Source organism: Heteronotia binoei, chromosome 9 (genome assembly GCF_032191835.1).
Source record: "Heteronotia binoei isolate CCM8104 ecotype False Entrance Well chromosome 9, APGP_CSIRO_Hbin_v1, whole genome shotgun sequence".
NCBI classification, from domain to species: Eukaryota; Metazoa; Chordata; class Lepidosauria; order Squamata; family Gekkonidae; genus Heteronotia; species Heteronotia binoei.
Genome location: NC_083231.1, coordinates 79,942,686 through 79,964,501, shown reverse-complemented (window position 1 = coordinate 79,964,501; position 21,816 = coordinate 79,942,686). Strand labels below are relative to the sequence as shown.

The 21,816-nt window shown below is 40.4% G+C and overlaps 1 protein-coding gene across 6 annotated transcripts in view; it reads right to left on the bottom strand.

Annotated features, from left to right (window-relative positions):
- PRDM5 (PR/SET domain 5) overlaps nucleotides 1-21,816 on the bottom strand; it is a 137,438-nt gene that overhangs the window by 50,377 nt on the left and 65,245 nt on the right. For 5 of the 6 annotated variants that reach the window (XM_060246844.1, XM_060246848.1, XM_060246846.1 and 2 more), the window contains 3 exons: nucleotides 14,461-14,554; nucleotides 13,400-13,560; nucleotides 7,637-7,730 (listed from right to left, as the gene is read on the bottom strand). In XM_060246844.1, the coding sequence (XP_060102827.1) occupies nucleotides 7,637-7,730; nucleotides 13,400-13,560; nucleotides 14,461-14,554 (349 nt within the window). Of the gene's footprint in view, nucleotides 1-7,636; nucleotides 7,731-13,399; nucleotides 13,561-14,460; nucleotides 14,555-17,603; nucleotides 17,699-21,816 lie in introns of all 6 variants that reach the window. The other variant, XM_060246845.1, reaches the window with a different exon arrangement.

Genomic DNA, 21,816 nt, shown 5'->3' with positions numbered 1-21,816 from the left:
CATTATAATACAATCAAATTATGTGTAAGATGGCTCGGTGGCAGTCATTTTGTGGTTGTCCCCACCACCCTGTGTCAGAATTCCAAAGGTGTCCATAGTTGTAGATAACCCCATTTTTCCATTCCTTCTACCATCTCCCTCCTCCCAAATCAATAGCTAGGCCTGAACAACTTACCCAGATATTTCAAAATGTGTACCTATTATCTTATCTGATAATAATTTCTGAATCTAAAATAATCAGTCTTCCAGTCTGTGTCATTCATGGCACAAGACACCAGACTACTGTTTCAAAATAAAACACAGGCTTATTATTAGTTTTCTGTGACCATGTACAAGGCAAGAGAGACAAAAGTACAAACCACAGATGATATATGTCAGCACTGAGTACTGGCTACAACTGTAGGCAAATAATTAACCTCTGGGTCCAGAGCTTCAAAATCCCAAACTGTACTCAGTAGAATTGCTTTCACAATTTATGAACAACTAGGGGAATTTATGTTATGGTCAGAGGATTCTTTTGTTGAATTAACCCCAGCTCCCTCTGACCTAAGAAACCATAAACCAACAGGATACAGCAAGGGAGAATATGCAGTAGTGTTCTTTGACCCACAGCGAAATAGTCTCTATCATTCCAATTTTGGAAGCTTAAGATGACAAACTACAGGAAATTCTGTCACATTCTTATATATTCATGGAAACTATTTCTATGAAATCAAAAGGTCTAGTTAAAACTGAGTTCACAGCACATCATGTTACTCCTGCAGATCAGTGCATTCTAGGGAACCAGAACAGTAGATTAGTGAGGTTTAGTTGATATGTGTGAAGGCGGCAGAAATTAACATAATTTGTTTATTAAGCACCATAGGCATATGCCTCACTCAAAAGAGACTGAAGAAAGTGTGAGCTTGCTTGTAGTGTTCCTGTTTTATACACAAAGTTTTTTCCAGTCTGATCCCCATGAAAGAGAGACATAAAATTAGTAACATGATTTACTGGCGATTGATCATGCATATGCTTTCAATCACATTTCCCATCTGCCCCGCATCTAGTTTTTATTCCTGAAAATTTCTAGAAAGGGTTAAACACCTGTGTGTGCAACGGTGCAGCCTCAGGGGTGACAACCTTCAAATGCCAGTGGCAATTCACGATTGTTGTACAGGCATACAATTTTCCAAAAAGAAATCTGCTTCCCTGAGGGTGGAGAGCAGTGGACAAAGGCTACAGGGGGAAGAACTTGGCAGTGGGCAAGGCAAGGCTGCAGCTTGATTTCTCACATGTTATTAGCTGCAGCGCTCAAACTCAGGATTAATAATAGACAGGCCTTTTTTTAGCAGGAACTCCTTTGCATATTAGGCCACATACCCCTGATGTAGCCAATCCTCCTGGAGCTTACAGTAGGCCCTGTACTAAGAGTTCTGTAAGCTCTTGGAGGATTGACTACAACAGAGGTGTGTGGTCTAATATGCAAAGGAGTTCCTGCTAAAAAAAAAAAGTCCTGAGAATAGGTCTCTGTCATTGCAGTTTAATCTGTGAAACATAATTTTGCATTAATTTTGAAATTTGTTTCGATGCCATGAGAAACATGGAGCTGCTACAATAAAGAGAGTATAAAGATATTCAGCAGCAGCACCTCCATCTCTCATAGTTTGAAGACAGACATATGTCAATAGTGTTCAAGAAGCACCTTCACAATGATGTTATCAGAGGAACAGAACAGTCCACATTGTCCTTTTATGATCTGGCTGAGAAATTCAAAAGAAAACTCCCTTCAGCCAAGCTATTTGCAAATCTGGAGACAGAGGGTAAGGACACAATAATGTGCAGGAGGCAAAAGCAACAGAAGCATATTAGGAGGGAGTAGACCAGCAGAGGGAGAGGGTAGACCAGTAAATTGCTGTTTTCAACAATATGTTGTGAGCTGTTTTGGTATATCTGTCCACAGTATTATGAATATTGATATTTATACTAAGCGTCATCATACTAAGGACCAAACTAATTAGGGAGTACGCAGATAGGGGGAAGACCAGTAAGTTTCTGTTTTCAACAACATGTTGTGAGCTTTTTTGGTATATATAATACTGTGGACAGATATGACAAAAATGCTCACAACATATTGCTGAACACTAGTTGGTCTTCCCCATCTCTGCTTACTCCCTAACTAGTTTAGCCCTTAGTATGATAGTATGGTACAGGCCATAAATTCCTACTATTCTAGATGAACATTCCGCAATCCGTTATGGTAATTATAGTACATCAAACTGCTCATGTCAGAGCACTCAACATATTCAATATTCAATAAAAGCTATGTCAATACTATTATAATTTGCAGTGGGGTCAGCTCCACATCTCATCCTCTCCCAATCCCAGCATTTTTTAGTAGCATCCTTGTGACCCCACAGCTTTCCATGAGAACTTTATTCTCCAATGAATATCCACCATTTTAGTCCTTCCTGAAAAGGGGATTCAGTTGCAGCTGTACAATCTAAACTTTCATTGGGACAATCAGTATTCATCCCTAGTTACAGTCAGAATTACAAACAGGACCAAACAAGTAAACAGCTTTAATCTTAACAGGTGGCCATGAGAGATGGAAGTGATTAAAACTTATCAAACATATTAGGAAGCCAAGTGATTAAGTGCACATGTTCTGTCATCTTCCTCCGAGCCAAATTTGTTTATGCAAAACTGAACAGAATGTCACAGAAAGACTATTTGTTAACAAGCGCTTTGCATGTCAAACGCCAATCCTCACCCTTTTAAGTTGGAAACCAAACAGCACTATAACTCTCTGCAGCTTGCCAATTACTTGAATATGTCATGTGTGGTGAGCATGATGCTCTAGGCCATCTACTTTGTTGTGGAAATCTCTGTCTACTACATACAATCAGATATGAAGATAAATCAAAGTACTTAATATTCGGTTAAACAGAGATGGGTATCCAGTGCAGTAAGGACATGGTCAGGCTGACTGATTGTAGGGGTTGGAAAAGAGTTGAGTTCAGACTAAAATATGAAAACACATGAATCAAGACTGTATTCTGCAACAGGGCTCCCAAACCATTCTTGACCCTCAAATAAATTAGTAGTATTAGTAGTATTATAGTTTTTCCCAACAAATATTCAATGCACACACTATATTTTTCTTTTATGAGTGAAAAAGAGCCTGTAGAATAAAAATAAATTGTGCCACACTTTTTCTATTTCCATAAATCAGTAGGATACATGGTCCTTTTACTAGGCCTAACCATACTCCGTAGAAGTCTGTAAAAATCATACTAGTAGAAGCAGAAAACCAGACATGTAGGCAGTGGGGTCCTTGGATTACCAAGGGGGTAAAAGGCTTGCCCACTCCAGAACCACCAATGTTGGAAGGGGTGTCAAAGGACCTGAGTCAGACTGAGCTGATGAGAGAGAAGGACCTACAACTGATGGACAAAATGGACAAATCATCAGTCCCAGATGGCATACATCCAGGAGTTCTGAAAGAACTCAACTTGTGCTCTATCACTAAAATCTACCTCCATCCTGAGACTGGAAGGTAGCTCATGTAACCCCAGCCTTTAAAAGTGGTTCCAAAGGAGATCCAGGAAATTACAGGCTGGTCATCCTAACATTGATACTGAATAAATTGGTGGAATCCATTATTAAAGATAGGATTAGTAGGCACACTGATGAACAAAAGCTATTGAAGAAGAATCAGCATGGAATCTGTAAGGGAACATCTTGTCACAATAACCTTTTAGAGTTCTCTAAGGCAGTGGTCCCCAACCTTTTTGACACCAAGGACCGGTTTTGCTGCTACTGCCACCGCCACGGCCCGCATTCTGGCCATCACTTTCAAAGGGACCACACACTTTTTAAAATGCCTTCCTTCCACAGGAAATAATGAAGGCTGGGGCACCTTCTTTTGGGGCTCATAGAATTGGACCCCCTGGTTCAATCTTTTTGAAACCTGGGGGGTATTTTGGGGAGAGGCATTGGATGCTATGCTGCATCAAAATACAGTCCCTCCAGAGCCCCAGATATCCGCAGATCAATTCTCCATTGTTCTCTATGGGAATAAGTCTCCATAGGAAATAATAGAGTTCCCAGCAGACATTTCCTTCCCCTTCCCCCCGCTTTCTTTTCTTTTTTTTTCATTTCAAAAATTTTATTCACAAAATTCCTTATAACATACAATGAAGGTGAGATAAGCAGCTACTCTCTTTAACCTCTATCTATAAGCAACACTTTATTCTCTCATTCTTATTTTTTCTTTCTTGTCTTGCTCTCTCTTATTATGCCTTCTACCCTTCCCATTCAGTGTTATTTACATACTCAATTTTATTTACATTTACATAACCAATAATAGAACTTTGACCAATCCTGTACTTTTTATTTATTTAGAATTTATATCCCGCCCTTCCCACGAGTGGCTCAGGGCGGCTTCCAACAATAGATCCCACATAAAATTAACAATATTTAAACATATAAAATTAACAATATTTAAACATATACTTTACTCTTACAAGTTTGAGTGCTAAGCTTATAATTCAATTAATCTATTTCTGCTATATCCATTATTTTTACAACCAGATCATCTATGGTCAGAGTCTCCTTTTTCTTCCAGTACTGCGCAAACATAATTCTTGCAGCTGTTATTATATGAATTGTCATATACTTTGTCATTTCATCTGTCTTGGTTGGGAACATATTTAACAGAATAGCTCTGGCTTAAATGGTATTGACAGTTTCAGTACCCTTTGGATCAGCTCATGTACCTTAATGTCCCTTGGTGACCTTGCAGGTCCACCACGTATGGTAGTACCGACCTGTTCCTCACATTTCCAGCATATCTTTGATGACCCTGGGTACATTTTTGCTAGTTTTTCCAGTGTTATATGCCATCTGTACACCATTTTAAAAATATTTTCCTTATATGATACCGATTTTGTCATTTTGGTATTTAACATCCAGACCTGTGAAGTGGCAAAGTTGTTCAGGCTGGTGGGAATCAGGGAGGACAGTGAGGCGCTCCAGAGGCATCTGTTGAGGCCGGGCGAGTGGGCATCAACATGCCAAATATTGGATTTATATCCCGCCCTCCACTCTGAAGAGTCTCAGAGCGGCTCACAATCTCCTTTACCTTCCTCCCCCACAACAGACACCCTGTGAGGTGGGTGGGGCTGGAGAGGGCTCTCACAGCAGCTGCCCTTTCAAGGACAACCTCTGCCAGGGCTATGGCTGACTCAAGGCCATTCCAGCAGGTGCAAGTGGAGGAGTGGGGAATCAAACCCAGTTCTCCCAGATAAGAGTCCGCACACTTAACCACTACACCAAACTGGCTCAACATGGCCAAGTGCAAAGTTATGCACATTTGAGGCAAAAATTCTAACTATAAATATATATTAATGGGGTCTGAACTGGTGGTAACTGACCAGGAAAGAGACCTTGGAGTTGTGGTAGATAACTCACTGAAGATGTCAACTCAGTGTGCGACTGCAATAAAAAGGCAAATGCTATGCTATGCTGAGAATTTCTAGGAAGGAGACTGAAAACAAATCAGTCAGAACCATAATGCCCCTGTATAAATCTATGGTACAACCTCATTTGGAATACTGTGTATAGTTCTGGTTACCGCACTTTAAAAAAGCATTGGAAAAAGTGCAGGAAATGGGACAGAAAACCTTCCCTATAAAGAAAGCTTAAAGAAGTTAGGGCTCTTCAGCTTGGAGAAATGATGATGGGGGGTGACATGATAGAGGTTTACAAAATTATGCATGGAATAGAGAAGGTAGAGAAAGAAGTACTTTTCTCCCTTTTTCACAATACAAGAACTCATAGGCACTTAATGAAACTAAGGAGCAGGTAGGCTTGGAACAGATAAAATGAAGTATTTCTTTACCCAAATAGTAATTAACATGTGGAATTCACTGCTGCAGGAAATGGTGGCAGCTACAAGCATGGACAGCTTTAAGAGGGGATTGGATAAGATTGGAGCAGAGGGCCATCAGTGGCTACTAGCCAAAAGGTATAGATGGAACACTATGTCTGGGGTAGTGATGCTCTGTATTCTTGGTGCTTGGGTGGGCAACAACAGAAGGGCTTCTGGAGTTCTGGCCCTGATGATTGACCTCCTGATGGCACCTGGCTTTTGGCTACTGTGTGACACAGAATGTTGGACTGGATGGACCACTGTCCTGATCCAACATGGCTTCTCTTATGTTATGTTCCTTGTTTTGAAAAACCAGATGCTACTATTTGAGATATCATACTTTTAAATAAGACAAAACCTAACACACACACCCTAGCATTTTTCTATTAGATAGCTTTATGAACTGTCTTTACTCTAGTAATCAATGTCTGAATACCATATTTAATATCAGGATACTGAATATCAGAAAGAAATTTCTTCTCTTGGTCAAACTGAGATCCATGATCAGTTTTGCCAGCACTTCTTTTTTAAAGCAGTCATGGACGTGAGGAAGGAGTGGGGATACCCCTGTATCATTGCAGCCCAATGCAAACTGTCCTCCAAAGCTTTCTCATTGGAATTAGAGAAGAAGAATAAGAGATTGGATTTATGCCCCACCCTCTGCTTGGAGTCTCTGCTTACAAATCTCCTTCCCTTCCTCTCTTTACAATAGACACCCTGTGAGGTAGATGGGGCTGAAAGAGCTCTGATGGGGTTTGAGAGAACAGCTCTAAGAGAACTGTGACTGACTCAAGGTCACGCAGCAGCTGCATGTGGAGGAGTGGGAAATCAAACCTGGCTCTCCAGATTGGAGTCCCCATTCTTAACCAATACACCAAACTGGTTCGCATTAAGTTTGCTAAGACCCTCAAGTATCTATCTATCTATCTATCTATCTATCTATCTATCTATCTATCTATCTATCTATCTATCTATCTATCTATCAGATTTATATCCCCCCCTCCCTCAATAGGCTCAGGGCAGCTAACAACAGTTTAAAAACATTAGCAAACATTAGCAAAAACATATTAAAATTAGATATACAAAAACATTTCCATACATATTAAAAATCCGAGATGGCAAGCTTCTGATTTCCATTATATTAATTCAGTGAGATTGTCGATGCTGAAGGTAATAGCCACCTCCCCCTAACCATTAAAGGTGAGTTTGAAAAGTTCAGTCTTACAGGCCCTGCAGAACTGTGGCAGGTCCCTGATGTTTTGGGGGAGGGCATTCCACAAAGTGGAGGTTATTACCAAGAATGCTCTTGCTCTAGTGCTGGTCAGTCGAGCTTCTTTTGGTCCAGGGATCTTAACATAGTGCTCTCTGGGATATGTATGGGGAAAGACAGTCCCGAAGGTAGACAGGTCCCAGGCCATATACGGCTTTAAAGTTATGCCAAGTTTGAAGCAGCAAAGCATTCCAAAATAACAGTAATTTATTGATTCTGCATTTAGAGGATCCTCATAATCTGAGGCCCTAAACTGCAGTTTATTTAGTTTGTGGATAAATCCAGCCTTGTCTATGGGGAAACCATCATAGAACTTGCATGGTTTCTGGTAGAGGCAAACAGCTCACTAGAGCAAAGCCAGTAGATAATGCAAAAGCAAAACCAGCACTGTGACATGGAGATACTTAAGTGTCTAAGAACAGGTGTTCATTTACTGTAAATTAATGCTGTACCTGTATGGCTTCGAATATGTACTCTCAATGTTCCATTGCTTGCAAATTTCTGTCCACAATATGGACAAATTTTTTCTTTTTCACCTGTGTGAGTCTACAGGGAAGAAGAGATATGAAGCGTGAGTGTGACTGAAAAAGAAAACAACATTTAATATAGCAATATTTTTTATGTTTCTTCTTCTAAGAGTCTAAAAATATCATAATGTTGAACTCAAATGTAAGAGTTTAGCAATAGTTCAAGACTACAAATTTCCTAAACAAGTTCATTCATAGCAAAGCACAAGTTATTTAGCCTAGAGATAGGGCAAGTGAGGCTTTTTATTCCTTTGCATGGTTATTCAATTAATCTTTTCTGACTCTTAAAAATGCTTATTGTGGTAGTAACAAGTATGCAGTGTTCCCCATAGGCTATAATGGAACCGAATAAATTCAGATCTCCCAATTATTTCCCAAATACCAATACCACATTGGTATTGAGATTTGGGAATATTGGGAAATACCTATATTTTCCAGGTTCAATATACTCAAACAATACAATGTTTTTTTGCACTCCCCTAGATTTCATCATAAACTCATCCTAGGTCACATTCAATGTCTTTAACTTCTGGAAGAAGCAGCCTACAAGCTGGAGTAGCAACAACTAAGAGGCCACGGAGTAGCGTCCAATAGGAGAGGGACTCACATTCTTACTAGCAGGTATTACAAGGTAGCAGTAGATGTAGGTGTCTGCCAGATCAGTAATGCCAGGTTCTGGTAGATCTAAACATACAAGTTTAGCTTTATCACATATTCATAGCAATGTGCTTGTTCATTTTTGCTCAGTAAGGGGTAGTAGAAGGAAGTGTGGCAGTGCAAGGTCAAAGTCAGGAATCCACAGATTTCTTCCAATCCTTAGTAGAAATATAATCTGAACAAAATGTTTGTTTTATGACTTCCAGTTCCTTTGTATTATAGAATGGCAACTTTCATTTCAAACACAATAACTATTAACAATTGAATGAAAACTGTAAATTTTAATCTCAGTCACCCAGGTGAAAAAGGAGATGACCTTCAAGAAATTTATTTCTGTCCCAATGACTCTTGCCAATGATTCCTGCACGGTAGTGGATAAACAATCTATGTATTTGCTCTCCTTATTGAAAGCCCCAGATTTACAGAGAGAGGGAGAATTAATGTTGGTTTAGTGCATCTTATCAAATGCAACTGCATACAACCTTAATGGAATCAAAGTTAAGGCAAACACAAATTGGTCAATACTTCAATCTGTAGTCTTGGTCACTGGAGGGCATTCAACTTACAATGTTTTTTTTTAAATGAAAGAGTTCAACATTGTGCACAGTAACTTGTACACTCTGAGTGACTGGTTCTTTTTCTGATCAAATTGCTAGCAAATACAATGACCAGAAATGTAGAATTATGATTCTTATTATGGTTTTCACAAACCCTTCTGGGATACTGATTCAAGCAGATAATTACAGTTAAATTGGTTGCACTTAATCCAGACTGTGTGTTATTGATGGATTTAGAAAATGTATAAACTGATTTAAGGTTTAAAAGGCAAACAATAACACAGCAACAACAATAACAAAAAACCATGAAGCAAAGACAAGTCATAAAAACAAACCAAGGACATTAACATAACATGCAATTGCCTAAAATTATATTTAAGCATTTTGAACCAAACTATAGGATAGTCTATTTCTATTTCTGTTTCATTGACTATGCTAAAACCTTTGATTTTGTGGATCACAACAAACTGTGGCAAGTCCTTAAAGAGATGGGAGTACCAGACCACCTCACATCTCTTGAGAAACCTGTACAAGGATCAAGAAGAAGCTGTCAGAATGGGATATGGAACAACTAATTGGTTTAGAACAGGAAAAGGTGTTCAACAAGGATGTATATTGTCACCCTGTTTATTTAATTTATATGCAGAGTACATTATGCGGAATGCCGGCCTGGATGAAGAAGAAGCTGGAATTAAAGATTGCCGGGGAAAACATCAACAACCTCAGATATGCAGATGATACCACTCTAATGGCAGAAAGTGAGGAGAACCTAAAGAACCTCTTATTGAGGGTGAAAGAGGAGAGCATAAAAGTAGGCTTGAAATTCAACATAAAAAAAACTAAGATCACGGCATCTGGCCCCAACACACCTTGGCAAATAGAAGGGGAAGATGTAGAAGTAGTGACAGACTTCACATTTCTGGGATCCAAGATCACTGCAGATGGTGACTGTAGCCATGAAATTAAAAGATGTTTGCTTCTTGGGAGGACAGCTATGGTGAACCTGGGCAGTATAATAAAAAGTAGGGACATCACCCTGCCAACAAAAGTCCATATAGTCAAAGCGATGGTATTCCCAGTAGTAATGTATGGCTGTGAGAGTTGGACCATAAGGAAGGCCGAGCGCAGAAGAAGAGATGCTTTTGAGCTGTGGTGCTGCAGAAGACTCTTGAGAGTCCCTTGGACTGCAAGAAGATCAAATCAGTCAGTACTAAGGGAAATCAACCCAGACTGTTCACTGGAAGGTCAGATGCTGAAGCTGAAGCTCAGATACTTTGGCCACCAAATGAGAAGGGAGCACTCACTGGAGAAGATCCTGATGCTGGGAAAGACAAAAGGCAAAAGAAGAAGGGGACGGCAAAAGATGAGATGGCTGGACAGCGTTACTGATGTAACTAACATGAATTTGAGCAGACTTCAAGGATGGTGGAAGACAGGAGGGCCTGGCATGACTTTGTCCATGGGGTCGCAAAGAGTTGGACTCGACTGTGCGACTGAACAACAACAAATAGGATAGGTCGAATACTAGCACTTTAAAAATAAGTGTATAGTGAGTAGTAGTGCTGTATAATAGTGAATATAGTAGTGAGTATAGTAGTGCTGCAACATTTAGTAGTCTTCTGATAAAAGTTAAAGCTCAGTCTGGTTTTACATACATTGTATACCCGTTAGCAGTGAGAACTCTGAGGAAAATATGAAGATGCCATAAGAAATTACCAACTTGGTTTCAAACTTGGGTAAGATTACTATGAAATCCATGGACAATTTTTATGTGAAGAACTCCAGATTTCACCCTAATAGGAAATTGTAATTCTTGTTTTGTTGGGGAAAATGCTAGGCAGCAAAATTCTGAAAACTGTCAAGTTGGAGGCAGCTGGCTCCTGGCACCATAGCAGTGCTTCTGGTCCATTCCCTACAGGAATCTGTACAGGCCAAGAACCAGTAAACACCTCAGGAGTGGTACTGCAGTGGCTGATACCATGCTGGCATCCCCAGCAACCATGCAGCTGTACCCACAAGACATACTAAATGAGAGACCATGATGGACAGTGCATATTTACATATGTAAGCCCCATCACACTCAGTCACACTTTGAATAAACAAGGACAGGATCCAGCTAACTGGAGCAAGGCCTAAGACTAGGGAATGTGTCTGATTTTTTTTTTTTTTTACTGAAGCTAGGAGAGGAGGATGGAGTGGTCTCTCTCTGTTCTCTTCTGCTTTCTTTTTTCTTTCTGTTTAAGGAGGCAGCAGCAGTAGGGAAGGAGATAGGAGGGAACAACTGGAACTAGTTGGATTTTAGTATCCAAAAACTAGAGTTGCTCTCTAAAGTTAGTGCAGATCACCTGACTCTGATCACCTGCCAAGACTCATTCCTTGTTTCAGAAGAGAGATACTTTGGGGAAAGATTTTTGCTAAGAAACACATCTGTAGGTGCCTGTGAGTGATAGCTGAAAAAATATACCTCATAGCTCTAATCATTTTATCCTTTCTTTACCAAAGCAAGTCAGTGAGACAGAGAGAGAGAGAGAGCTCGCAGAAATATGCTAGATGGTTGTGATTCAAAGCTGTTTCAAGGTGGAGGTTTTTTGCACCATAACTTATTCTTATTTTTTTTTAACAAAAAAAAAGCCCAGCAGTAACTCATTTGCATATTAGGCCACACCCCAGATACCAAGACAGCTGGAACTGCATTCCTGTGCATTCCTGCTCAAAAAAAGCCCAAGCTTGTTAAATGTGCACTGTTTAAATAAATCTTTAACAATCCTGCCCATTTTCCTTTAATTTTTTTTACCTAATGAACAAATATTATTCTATTAATAGATGATAGCAGCAGCCAATAACATTTGATTTTGATCATGGTCACATGGGGGGAGGGTCCAGATGGAATTTCAGTCTTGGGGGGGCATGTGGCTCTTGGCCGCCCTGCACAACAGCTGTTGGGGAGGGTACTTTTCCCAGACTCCATGGGTGCTTATGGGCAACACTGTGCATTTTGCTGGTAAATTTTCTGAATATAAGAACATGAGAGAAGCCATGTCGGATTAAGCCAATGGCCCATCCAGTCCAACATGCTGGTCACACAGTGGCCAAAAAAACCAGGTGCCATCAGGAGGTCCATCAGTGGGGACAGGACACTAGAAGCCCTCCCACTGTTGCCCCCCCCCCCAAGCACCAAGAATACAGAGTATCACTGCCTCAGACAGAGAGTTCCAATAATACACTGCGGCTAATAGCCACTGGTGGTTTTAGGGGGCATTCTCAAGCTGCAGTGGCTTAGGTAAAAGGTAGTCCCCAGTGCAAGCACCAGTCGTTTCCGACTCTGGGATGACGTTGTTTTCACAACGTTTTCATGGCAGACTTTTTATGGGGTAGTTTGCCATTGCCTTCCCCAGTCAACTACACTCCCCCCCGCCCCCAGTAAGCTGGGTATTCATTTTACCGGAAGGATGGAAGGCTGAATCAACCTGGAGCCGGCTACCTGAACCCAGCTTCCGCTGGGATTGAACTCAGGTCGTGAGCAGGGAGCTCAGACTGCAGTATTGCAGCTTTACCACTCTGCGCCACAGGGCTCTTGCAGTGGCTTAGAGAGCTGACTAATTCCCACCATACCTTTGGGCCCATTGTGATAAGCAAAAAATAAAAATAAAAATCCCATTTTTACAACAGAAGACAACCAAACTGGAATATCAGAAGAAACCTGTTATAATGAACAGTTAAAGGAAAAAGAATCTGTTGGCTACTGCTATTGCACAAAGGACTCACAATGATGCAGCCAGTGAGTGGTTCAAGAACCTCAGAATTAGCAAGGGGACATGAGTGATGTAAGCCTTCAACTGACATGACTTTCTAAGGATATATGGAACACTTTTTCCACTGCTACTGAAGACCAAACTCTTCCCCCACCACTGATATGTGCATAAAAGTGCCATCAAGTTGAAGCTGACAGTGTGATCCCCTTGCAGTTTTCAAAGCAGGAGACATTCAGAGGTGGTTTGCCATAGCCAGTTTTTGCATAGTGACCCTGGACTTCATTGTGGTTTCCCATCCAAGTACTAACCAGGGTCAACCCTTCTGAAATCTGACAATATCTGGTTAGTCTGGGCCAGGTCAGTGCCCCCCACAGGTAAGTTACCAAAAATCACTTTGGGGTAGTGTCATTTCACATAACAGCTGTAATATCTAAATGTTATTTCTGTTTGGGTTTACCAATGGAGAGAATTCATGTCAGAATTCAGTAGCAGCTGCAGGAAAGGCTTGTGGAAATAAGATCTGGGAAGAACCTATCCAGCTATCCATGAAACATCTTGCCCTCCTTGAAGGAACTTAGGATGGTGATATAGTTCTCCCAATTTATCCATGCAACTGCCCTTCAATATAGGCTTGGCTCAGAGAATGACAAGATGGTGGTCACCCAGTGAACTTCAATGAGCCTACTGTGACAACATTGTTAAAAATAACAGATTATACTTACTTTTTTATGACTCTTCAGCACAGAGGGTGTCACAAAAGCTTTGTCACATAAGTCACATTTATATTTCTTATGACCATCATGAACAACCTGTATGTGAACATTCAATGTGTCCTTCCTCTTGAACGTAGCATCACAATGATCACACTTAAATGTCCTTTCACCTAGGTATAAAAAAAACAAGTCTGAAAGATATATTAATATTATAATTAGCAGGGCTTTTTTTGTAGAAAAAGCCCAGCAGGAACTCATTTGCATATTAGGCTATGCCCCTGATGTCACCATTGTTTCACACAGGTTTTTTGGATAGAAAAAGCCCAGAAGAAATTCATTTGCATATTAGACCATACCCCTGACACCAAGCCAGCTAGAACTGCATTCCTATGCGTTCCTGTTCAAAAAAAGCCCTGATAATTAGCTTAATCTCAACTATAGTGCCAGTGGATATACAGAAAACTACCCCAGGATCATCACATTCAAGCACAGTCATATCGTGAGCAGAAAGAACACTGTTTTGGCTACAGGATGTGAGGTCCAACAGAAGAATGTCAAATTTTGAATACATCTTTCAAAAAACCTCACTGGATTTTTCAGAAGTGATAGTTTAGGCTTGCAAGATGGGCATATATGACACACATGGTGTTACTAATGCTTTGAAGTAATACCTTATCCAGGATAGTTCTTGGAAAACTTTTCAAGGAAGCATGATTCAAAAACATGCCAACTGGTACCTTGGGGGCCATAAGTTGTGCATGCCTCAATAATAAAAAGATATCTCTGGTTAGAACAAAAACCAAACCAAAGTTTGTTATGATGATTAATTTCTCTGGGCCAGTTTGACCATTCCATTTAAAAATGCATATTCCTCAAAAGTTGCATGAGCTGCCAACAGCTGTGACACTCTGTTAAAAAAAATTATCCCAACTCTAAAATATAAGTGCTAATTTAGTTCAAATGAAGTAAATGTCTATGCATGATATGTATTCTTTAGTTATGAGCCCATAATGTCACAGGCTGTATCAGCCATAAGTACAAACTTCTCAACAGTCTATATTAGAACTTACTGTTATGTATTAGAAGATGTCTTTGCAAAGAGAATGGGGTTCGGAACAATGCTTTGCATTCCTCACATTGAAATGGTCTCTCTTCAGAATGAGTCTGTACATGAAAGACATTGTATTTTAAGGCAAAAGTCTATGAGGTATCAGATTGTATACAAACAGCTGTATTTATTCCATCTTGGCCAATTCTCCTCCTTCCTGTGGCCCCTTCTTCACTCCCCTCCCCCATTCATTTCTCATGATCTGCATCAGAACCTTTTTGGTGGACATAGGGGAACATTCTTCCCTTTTTCACCAGTGAAAAATCTGGTACAATTCTTGAGACTATCTTTACTGGGTGAAATCAGAAGCACTAATGTTTCATTTTACCAATGTCTTAATTCCCTGTGCTCTGCTCTTAAGGAAGCTAGCAGTTTACCCAGAGTGCTGCTACCCAAGGAGATATACCTATAAATATGGCCTTAGAATGAAATCAATCTAGATTTTGTTCAATCTTTCACCAAATAACCAAAGCATAAAGCGTTCAAAAGCACATTCTACCCTTACACACACACAAAAAAAGAATATTTTCTCAGGTAATTACATCCTACTTTGCAGCCAGCATCTCAACCGCCATATTATAAAGCTTAAAAATCTAGTAAGGACCCATGCATGCCCTTTTTCCCAACTCAAGCTTGTTATTTTGACCATGAAGCCAGATCTAATAGAATTATTGGTGCCTGACTGGAGCTTTGCTTGACAATTTGAGTACTCCATGGTTCAAGTACGTTTCAAATCATGAAAAAAATGTGCAACAGTAATCCTGAAAACATACACACAGTGTTAAAATGCACAAGAGCAATGGTTTTCAACAGATCCTAGTGCAAATGGAAGTTTTAGTGGATGAGTAAGCACACTGCAGAGCAGAGAAGCTCTAGCACAAGCAGAAATTGTTTAAAACTTTAAAGGATCCAAGATACATTATCTTCGGCTGTTGAAGATTTTCAGGCTGTGTGGCCATGGTCTTGGCACTGTGAGACCTGACATTTCACCAGCAACTGTGACTGGCATCCTCAGAGGTGTAACCCAGAAAACTGGAGTTCTCTCTCGAGTTTTGACCCAGAGAGAACTCCAGTTTTCTGGGTTACACCTCTGAGGATGCCAGTCACAGTTGCTGGTGAAACGTCAGGTCTCACAATGCCAAGACCACAGCCACATAGCCCGGAAAATCTACAACAGTCGATTGACTCCAGCCATGAAAGCCTTCGACAACATATTGTACATTATCTTCCTAGAATTATTAGAATTATGAATAGAATTAGAATTACGAATACACTGAGTGAAGTGGGCTCTTAAACATTTCTAATGATCAGATAAATCAAAGTCTGTATTTTAAAAGCAAACAAGCAAGCAAAAAGTTTCTAATATCCATAACTTCAGGCACTTCTGAATAGGGGTAATTCCTTATACCTCAATGGTGCCACTGTTTGGAGATTTTATCCATGCACTAGCAGGGCCTTCTGTCATATTTTATTTTTAATCATTGGTAGTAGCTATGTCAATGATAGACTATCAGTTTAAAAAAAACACACACACAAGGTCTGCTGGTGGTGGAGAGGGGCAGAACAACAGGCAGAAAAGAGAACAGTGCTGGATGTTTGCCCAGAATTAGCGGGGGTGGGGTGGGTGGGTTTTGGTAGGTGTGTGTGTGCATGCAGAATTTCAGTGAAAGCACAATGATGTCATGTGGAAGCTAAAAGAAAAACTATTACTAGGGATGTGGGGGGACTCTTATGTGTCTCTAGACTTATGTAACAGGAACTATAATGGAAATTTATTAAATCATATTTTAGAGTTACAACAGAGCCTAGTCAAATGTATATTTCCAAGCAATATATTATCCTAAAATGAATATACAAAACAAATGATCAGCCTGCTTCCAAAAATATACTTGGAGGGTGGGGGAATCTACGATACTATTAAATATAAATCCCCCAAGCCTTTTACATTGAGAAGCACTGCATGTGATTTAGAAGTGAATCTGTTAAATCTGTGCTGACACCAAAGTTTTCCTATCACTCAGTTATCACTCGAAGTCCTCTTAAAAAGTTGCCCAAGCATTTGGTGCAAGACTTGCTCTCACTTCCATCATCACACTACAATACAGCCATTTCTTTCTTATCTGGCTTCTACTTACATACTTGCCAACTAAAAATACCCTCTGCACATAATTAATCATAGTGAAATATGAAACAAAAAGATTTACAGGCTAGAAAATCATGGATTTTTAAAGGAAAAAACTAACAGCCCAGCAGTTTCTGCTTTGCATATGGTTTTCCTTTAAACTGCCATGATTCACCTCCCTGTAAATCAAAGACAGTTAATTTAAGGGATTTAATCCTCATGTAATATAATGCATTTTGTTTGCTGCTGTTATGTGGACAGAATTATTTTACATTTCTGTACATTTGTATATGGGTAGGTAAATGTGTAGCTAAATTATTCTTATCTCCAGAATTTTAATGAAATCATTCCTTTTGGATTTTGGCAGACCTTGAGAGGAAGGGGGTTCCAAAGCTAGAAGACAGCTTTGGAACCCATCTCCTACGTGCATCACTGCCAATTCCTTCAAAGGTAGCCCCTGACAGGTCATAGAACTGTGGCAGATAACAGCTTGCTACTATATAATGATGTGAGGAATAGCTGACAAATAGTGATACAACATGGATTTACTCATGGGCTGAGGCAGAATGTAGTGGATTTCTTCCCCGATATCTCATCTGTTCATCCTCCCATTACATTACTTATCACCCCATTACATCCCCATTACACATAGTCACATATCAGGAAAGTACACGTGGAACTATTCTCCACATGATTTCCCAAAAAACAACACAAAATGGTTCCTCACATTGTGTGACAGTTCCAAGATACAGAGGAAATGGTGTTGAAACTCCCCATACAGGAAGATCATCATGCCATTCTTCACATTTTGCCTCAGTTACATGAAGCAAAACATCATACTTTTAATAGTAGTGAACAAAAATATGAATACTTGTAACCAATCTTTCTACTGTTGTTGTATCTATTAGTATGATCTTGAATGGCAGCTGCTGCAGAAAAGCCAAATAATGTCTGGACATAAAGAGACTGAACTACCTTCTCACCTCAACAGGTGGATCCTCCAGAACAGGGCTGAGACATTTGGATGAGACTTTGCTGTGGGGAAGCTTGCACTGCTGCTGACTGTGTTGTACCTGTTCTGTGGATAAATAGAAGGCTTCAGTCTCCAGGGCTGTTAATATGGCACCATGCAAGAGTGCAAATCTACCCACTTCTCTTTGAAGTCCCCCCCCCTGTTGAAGCATACTTTGGGGCTTGCTTAGGTGATCATTTTTTCCCAGTGCTACAACTCTTTAATTTGACTGAAGTTCTGGTTATTTAATATGATCAGAGGTTGCACAGAAGCCAATGCAAACATAGAAAATGTTCCAAGTTAATCAGGGGATGCTTTTTGACTAGCCATCTCACACCATGTTTGCTTGTTTAAGGTTTGTTTGTTTATGTTTGTATTTAATTCGATTTATACCCCGCCCTCCCCAGCGACAAGTTAAGGAACCTTGGAAATAATGTAATCCCCCTTAAACAGATATCGTAAGTCATATTCAGAATTCAGTGCAAGAATAACCCCAAGTTTTGAAAACCAGAGTATATATCACTTGGGATTCCTGCATCCATAAACAAGGGATGCTAATTGAACTATCAGCTGATTCGAACAATAATCAGATCCATGTGTGGTAAAGAGCAAGCATGAAAAAATAACTTCTCCATCCATTCAGTGCACCTCCCCTGCTGCTAATGCCAATGTCTAACTATGTGGTGACAAAGGCTAATTTCACACACATTGGATAATGCACTTTCAATGTGCTTTAGCAATCCTTTGCAGCTGGATTTTCCTGTGAAAACAGGAAAATCTACTTGCTAAAGGGCACTGAAGATGCATTATCCAACGTGTGAAATTAGCTATAATGTTTAAATGAGGCCAAATGAAATGCACAAAAGCTCAGTTTTCATAGTTAATCTCTTGATCTCCTTGGGAGATTGACCACATAAACTGTGTACACTGGACTAAGCCCCATTCATACACTATACCAGCACATGGATACCAAGTGGAACTGGAATACTCACACTAGAGCCAGTTTGGTGCAGTGGCTAAGTGTGCGAACTGTTATCTGGGAGAACCGGGCTTGATTCCCCACTCCTCCACTTGCACCTGCTGGAATGGCCTTGGGTCAGCCATAGCTCTGGCAGAGGTTGTCCTTGAAAGGGCAGCTGCTGTGAGAGTCCTCTCAGCCCCACCCACCTCACAGGGTGTCTGTTGTGGGGAGGAAGATAAAGGAGATTGTGAGCCGCTCTGAGACTCTGAGATTCGGAGTGGAGGGTGGAATATAAATCCAATATCATCATCATCATCATCATCATCATGAACAGGGATCTAAGATGTGGTCCCACACCAACTCATCAACAAGTACTAAGTACTATCTGAACTGACCCTTTATCAACCCTCTAACAAGCAGTATCTGGCTTCCTTGATCAAGTAAACAAGCCCCTAGTTTCTTTCAATATAACTGTAATACTTTACTTTGCCATTTAACAGCCCTTTGTTAGCTTTTCTCATTTCTCAACCACTAGGCTTGGGAATCAGCATCGCAGTTGTTGCCCTACAAGGATTCTCAGGGAAAATAGAAATTCTATAGCCTTCACATGTATTCTGCTAAAAGTATCAGGTATAATGGTTAAGTTTCTTATTACATACATTGACAAAAAGATGTGCAAGCTTCTGCGATATTCTTATGTCCAGCCAGAAAATGGCCAGGATGAACAATGACAGCAACTGTCATCCTGGGGAACCGCTGGCCTTGGCACAGGGATTCTGCAAACGTTTGTGATACCACACATGGCACAAGTCTTAACAGTATGTGCACTATGTGCAGAAGTAGGATAAATGCTTCTTGTCAGATTCTACAGAGGAGCTGCAATGTTTAAACTGGCTCTAGGTTAGGTGCACCAGAATGTTAAGAACATAAGAGAAGCCATGTTGGATCAGGCCAACGGCCCATCCAGTCCAACACTCTGTGTCACACAGTGGCAATAAAATTTTATATATACACACACACTGTGGCTAATAGCCACTTATGGACCTGTGCTCCATATTTTTATCTAAACCCCTCTTGAAGGTGGCTATACTTGTGGCCGCCACCACCTCCTGTTGCAGTGAATTCCACATGTTAATCACCCTTTGGGTGAAGAAGTACTTCCTTTTATCCATTTTAACCTGTCTGCTCAGCAATTTCATCGAATGCCCACAAGTTCTTGTATTGTGAGAAAGGGAGAAAAGTACTTCTTTCTCTACTTTCTCCATCCTATGCATTATCTTGTAAACCTCTATCATGTCACCCCGCAGTCGACGTTTCTCCAAGTTAAAGAGTCCCAAGCGTTTCAACCTTTCTTCATAGGGAAAGTGCTCCAGCCCTTTAATCATTCTAGTTGCCCTTTTCTGGACTTCCTCCAATGCTATAATATCCTTTTTGAGGTGCGGCGACCAGAACTGCACACAGTACTCCAAATGAGACCGCACCATCGATTTATACAGGGGCATTATGATACTGGCTGATTTGTTTTCAATTCCCTTCCTAATAATTCCCAGCATGGTGTTGGCCTTTTTTATTGCAAACGCACACTGTCTTGACATTTTCAGTGAGTTATCTACCACGACCCCAAGATCTCTCTCTTAGTCAGTCTCTGGCAGTTCACACCCCATCAACTTGTATTTGTAGCTGGGATTCTTGGCCCCAATGTGCATTACTTTGCACTTGGCCACATTGAACCGCATCTGCCACGTCGACGCCCACTCACCCAGCCTCAACAGATCCCTTTGGAGTTCCTCACAATCCTCTCTGGTTCTCACCACCCTGAACAATTTAGTGTCATCCGCAAACTTGGCCACTTCACTGCTCACTCCCAACTCTAAATCATTTATGAACAAGTTAAAGAGCATGGGACCCAGTACCGAGCCCTGCGGCACCCCACTGCTTGCCATCCTCCACTGCGAAGACTGCCCATTTATACTCACTCTCTGCTTCCTATTACTCAGCCAGTTTTTGATCCACAAGAGGACCTGTCCTTTTACTCCATGACTCTCAAGCTTTCTAAGGAGCCTTTGATGAGGAACTTTATCAAAAGCTTTCTGGAAGTCAAGGTAAACAACATCTATCGGGTCTCCTTTGTCCACATGTTTGTTCACCCCCTCAAAGAAATGTAACAGGTTAGTGAGGCAAGATCTTCCCTTGCAGAATCCATGCTGAGTCTTCCTCAATAACCCGTGTTCATCAATGTGCCTACTCATTCTGTCCTCGATAATGGTTTTTACCAACTTTCCCGGTATTGAAGTCAGACTGACTGGCCTGTAATTTCCCGGATCTCCTCTGGAACCCTTTTTAAAGATGGCAGAGTATGAGTATGGGAAGAATTCAGAAAACCGTGACACTTGAATTGACCGTACACCTAGCAAGATTCTAAGTTCATTATTTTTTTTCACAACAAAAGCTGAAGGTTTCCTTTAACAAGCTGAAACTTGAAGCCCAATGGAAGCTTCAAATTCAGCAGCAGTTTGCAGTGCAAAGGATAAGAGGAGCTCTTGTTCAAACACAGGACTGGAAGGCCAAGTATTCCCAATAGTAAACAGCTGGATAAAGAACCTTGGAAACAAACATTAATATTTCCTCTGAAATTTTGAAATAATTTGTTCCCTATTCTTAGAGCTACTGAAAAATTTGGAACTTTGCATTTAGATAATTGATGATGATACGGGAAGGCTACTCCACATATGTAATTGTTTAGAGAACTGGTGATAATACAGGAGGGTTACTCCAAAATTGCCTTTTATTTTGTTTTATCTATCTTGTGTATACCCAGTTGTTACTCTTTTTCATGTGTTTTCATCATTTGCAACAAAATTATAATAAAATGTTCAGAAAACAACTCACAAATGACTCAATAACTACCAATGGCACTTCCAACAGGAACTTGATCCATCCTAGCCTATTCACAAAGATGTCTCTGAATAATGCCACCTCTTGGGAACATAAAAGATCATTCTGGATTCTTATTTCTAGAACTTCACTCTTTTTGCCTAGCTTGAAGATGCTATCAGTAGATGCAAAGTCACTCAGGATCTCCTACAAAAGCTCAACTACACTTCTGAAAATCTTTGTGAATCAGCTGTGAATATATGGACACATGAAGCTGCCTTCTAGTAAATCAGACCCTTGGGCCATTGAAATCAGTTTTAACTACTCAAACTGCCAAGATGTTACGCAA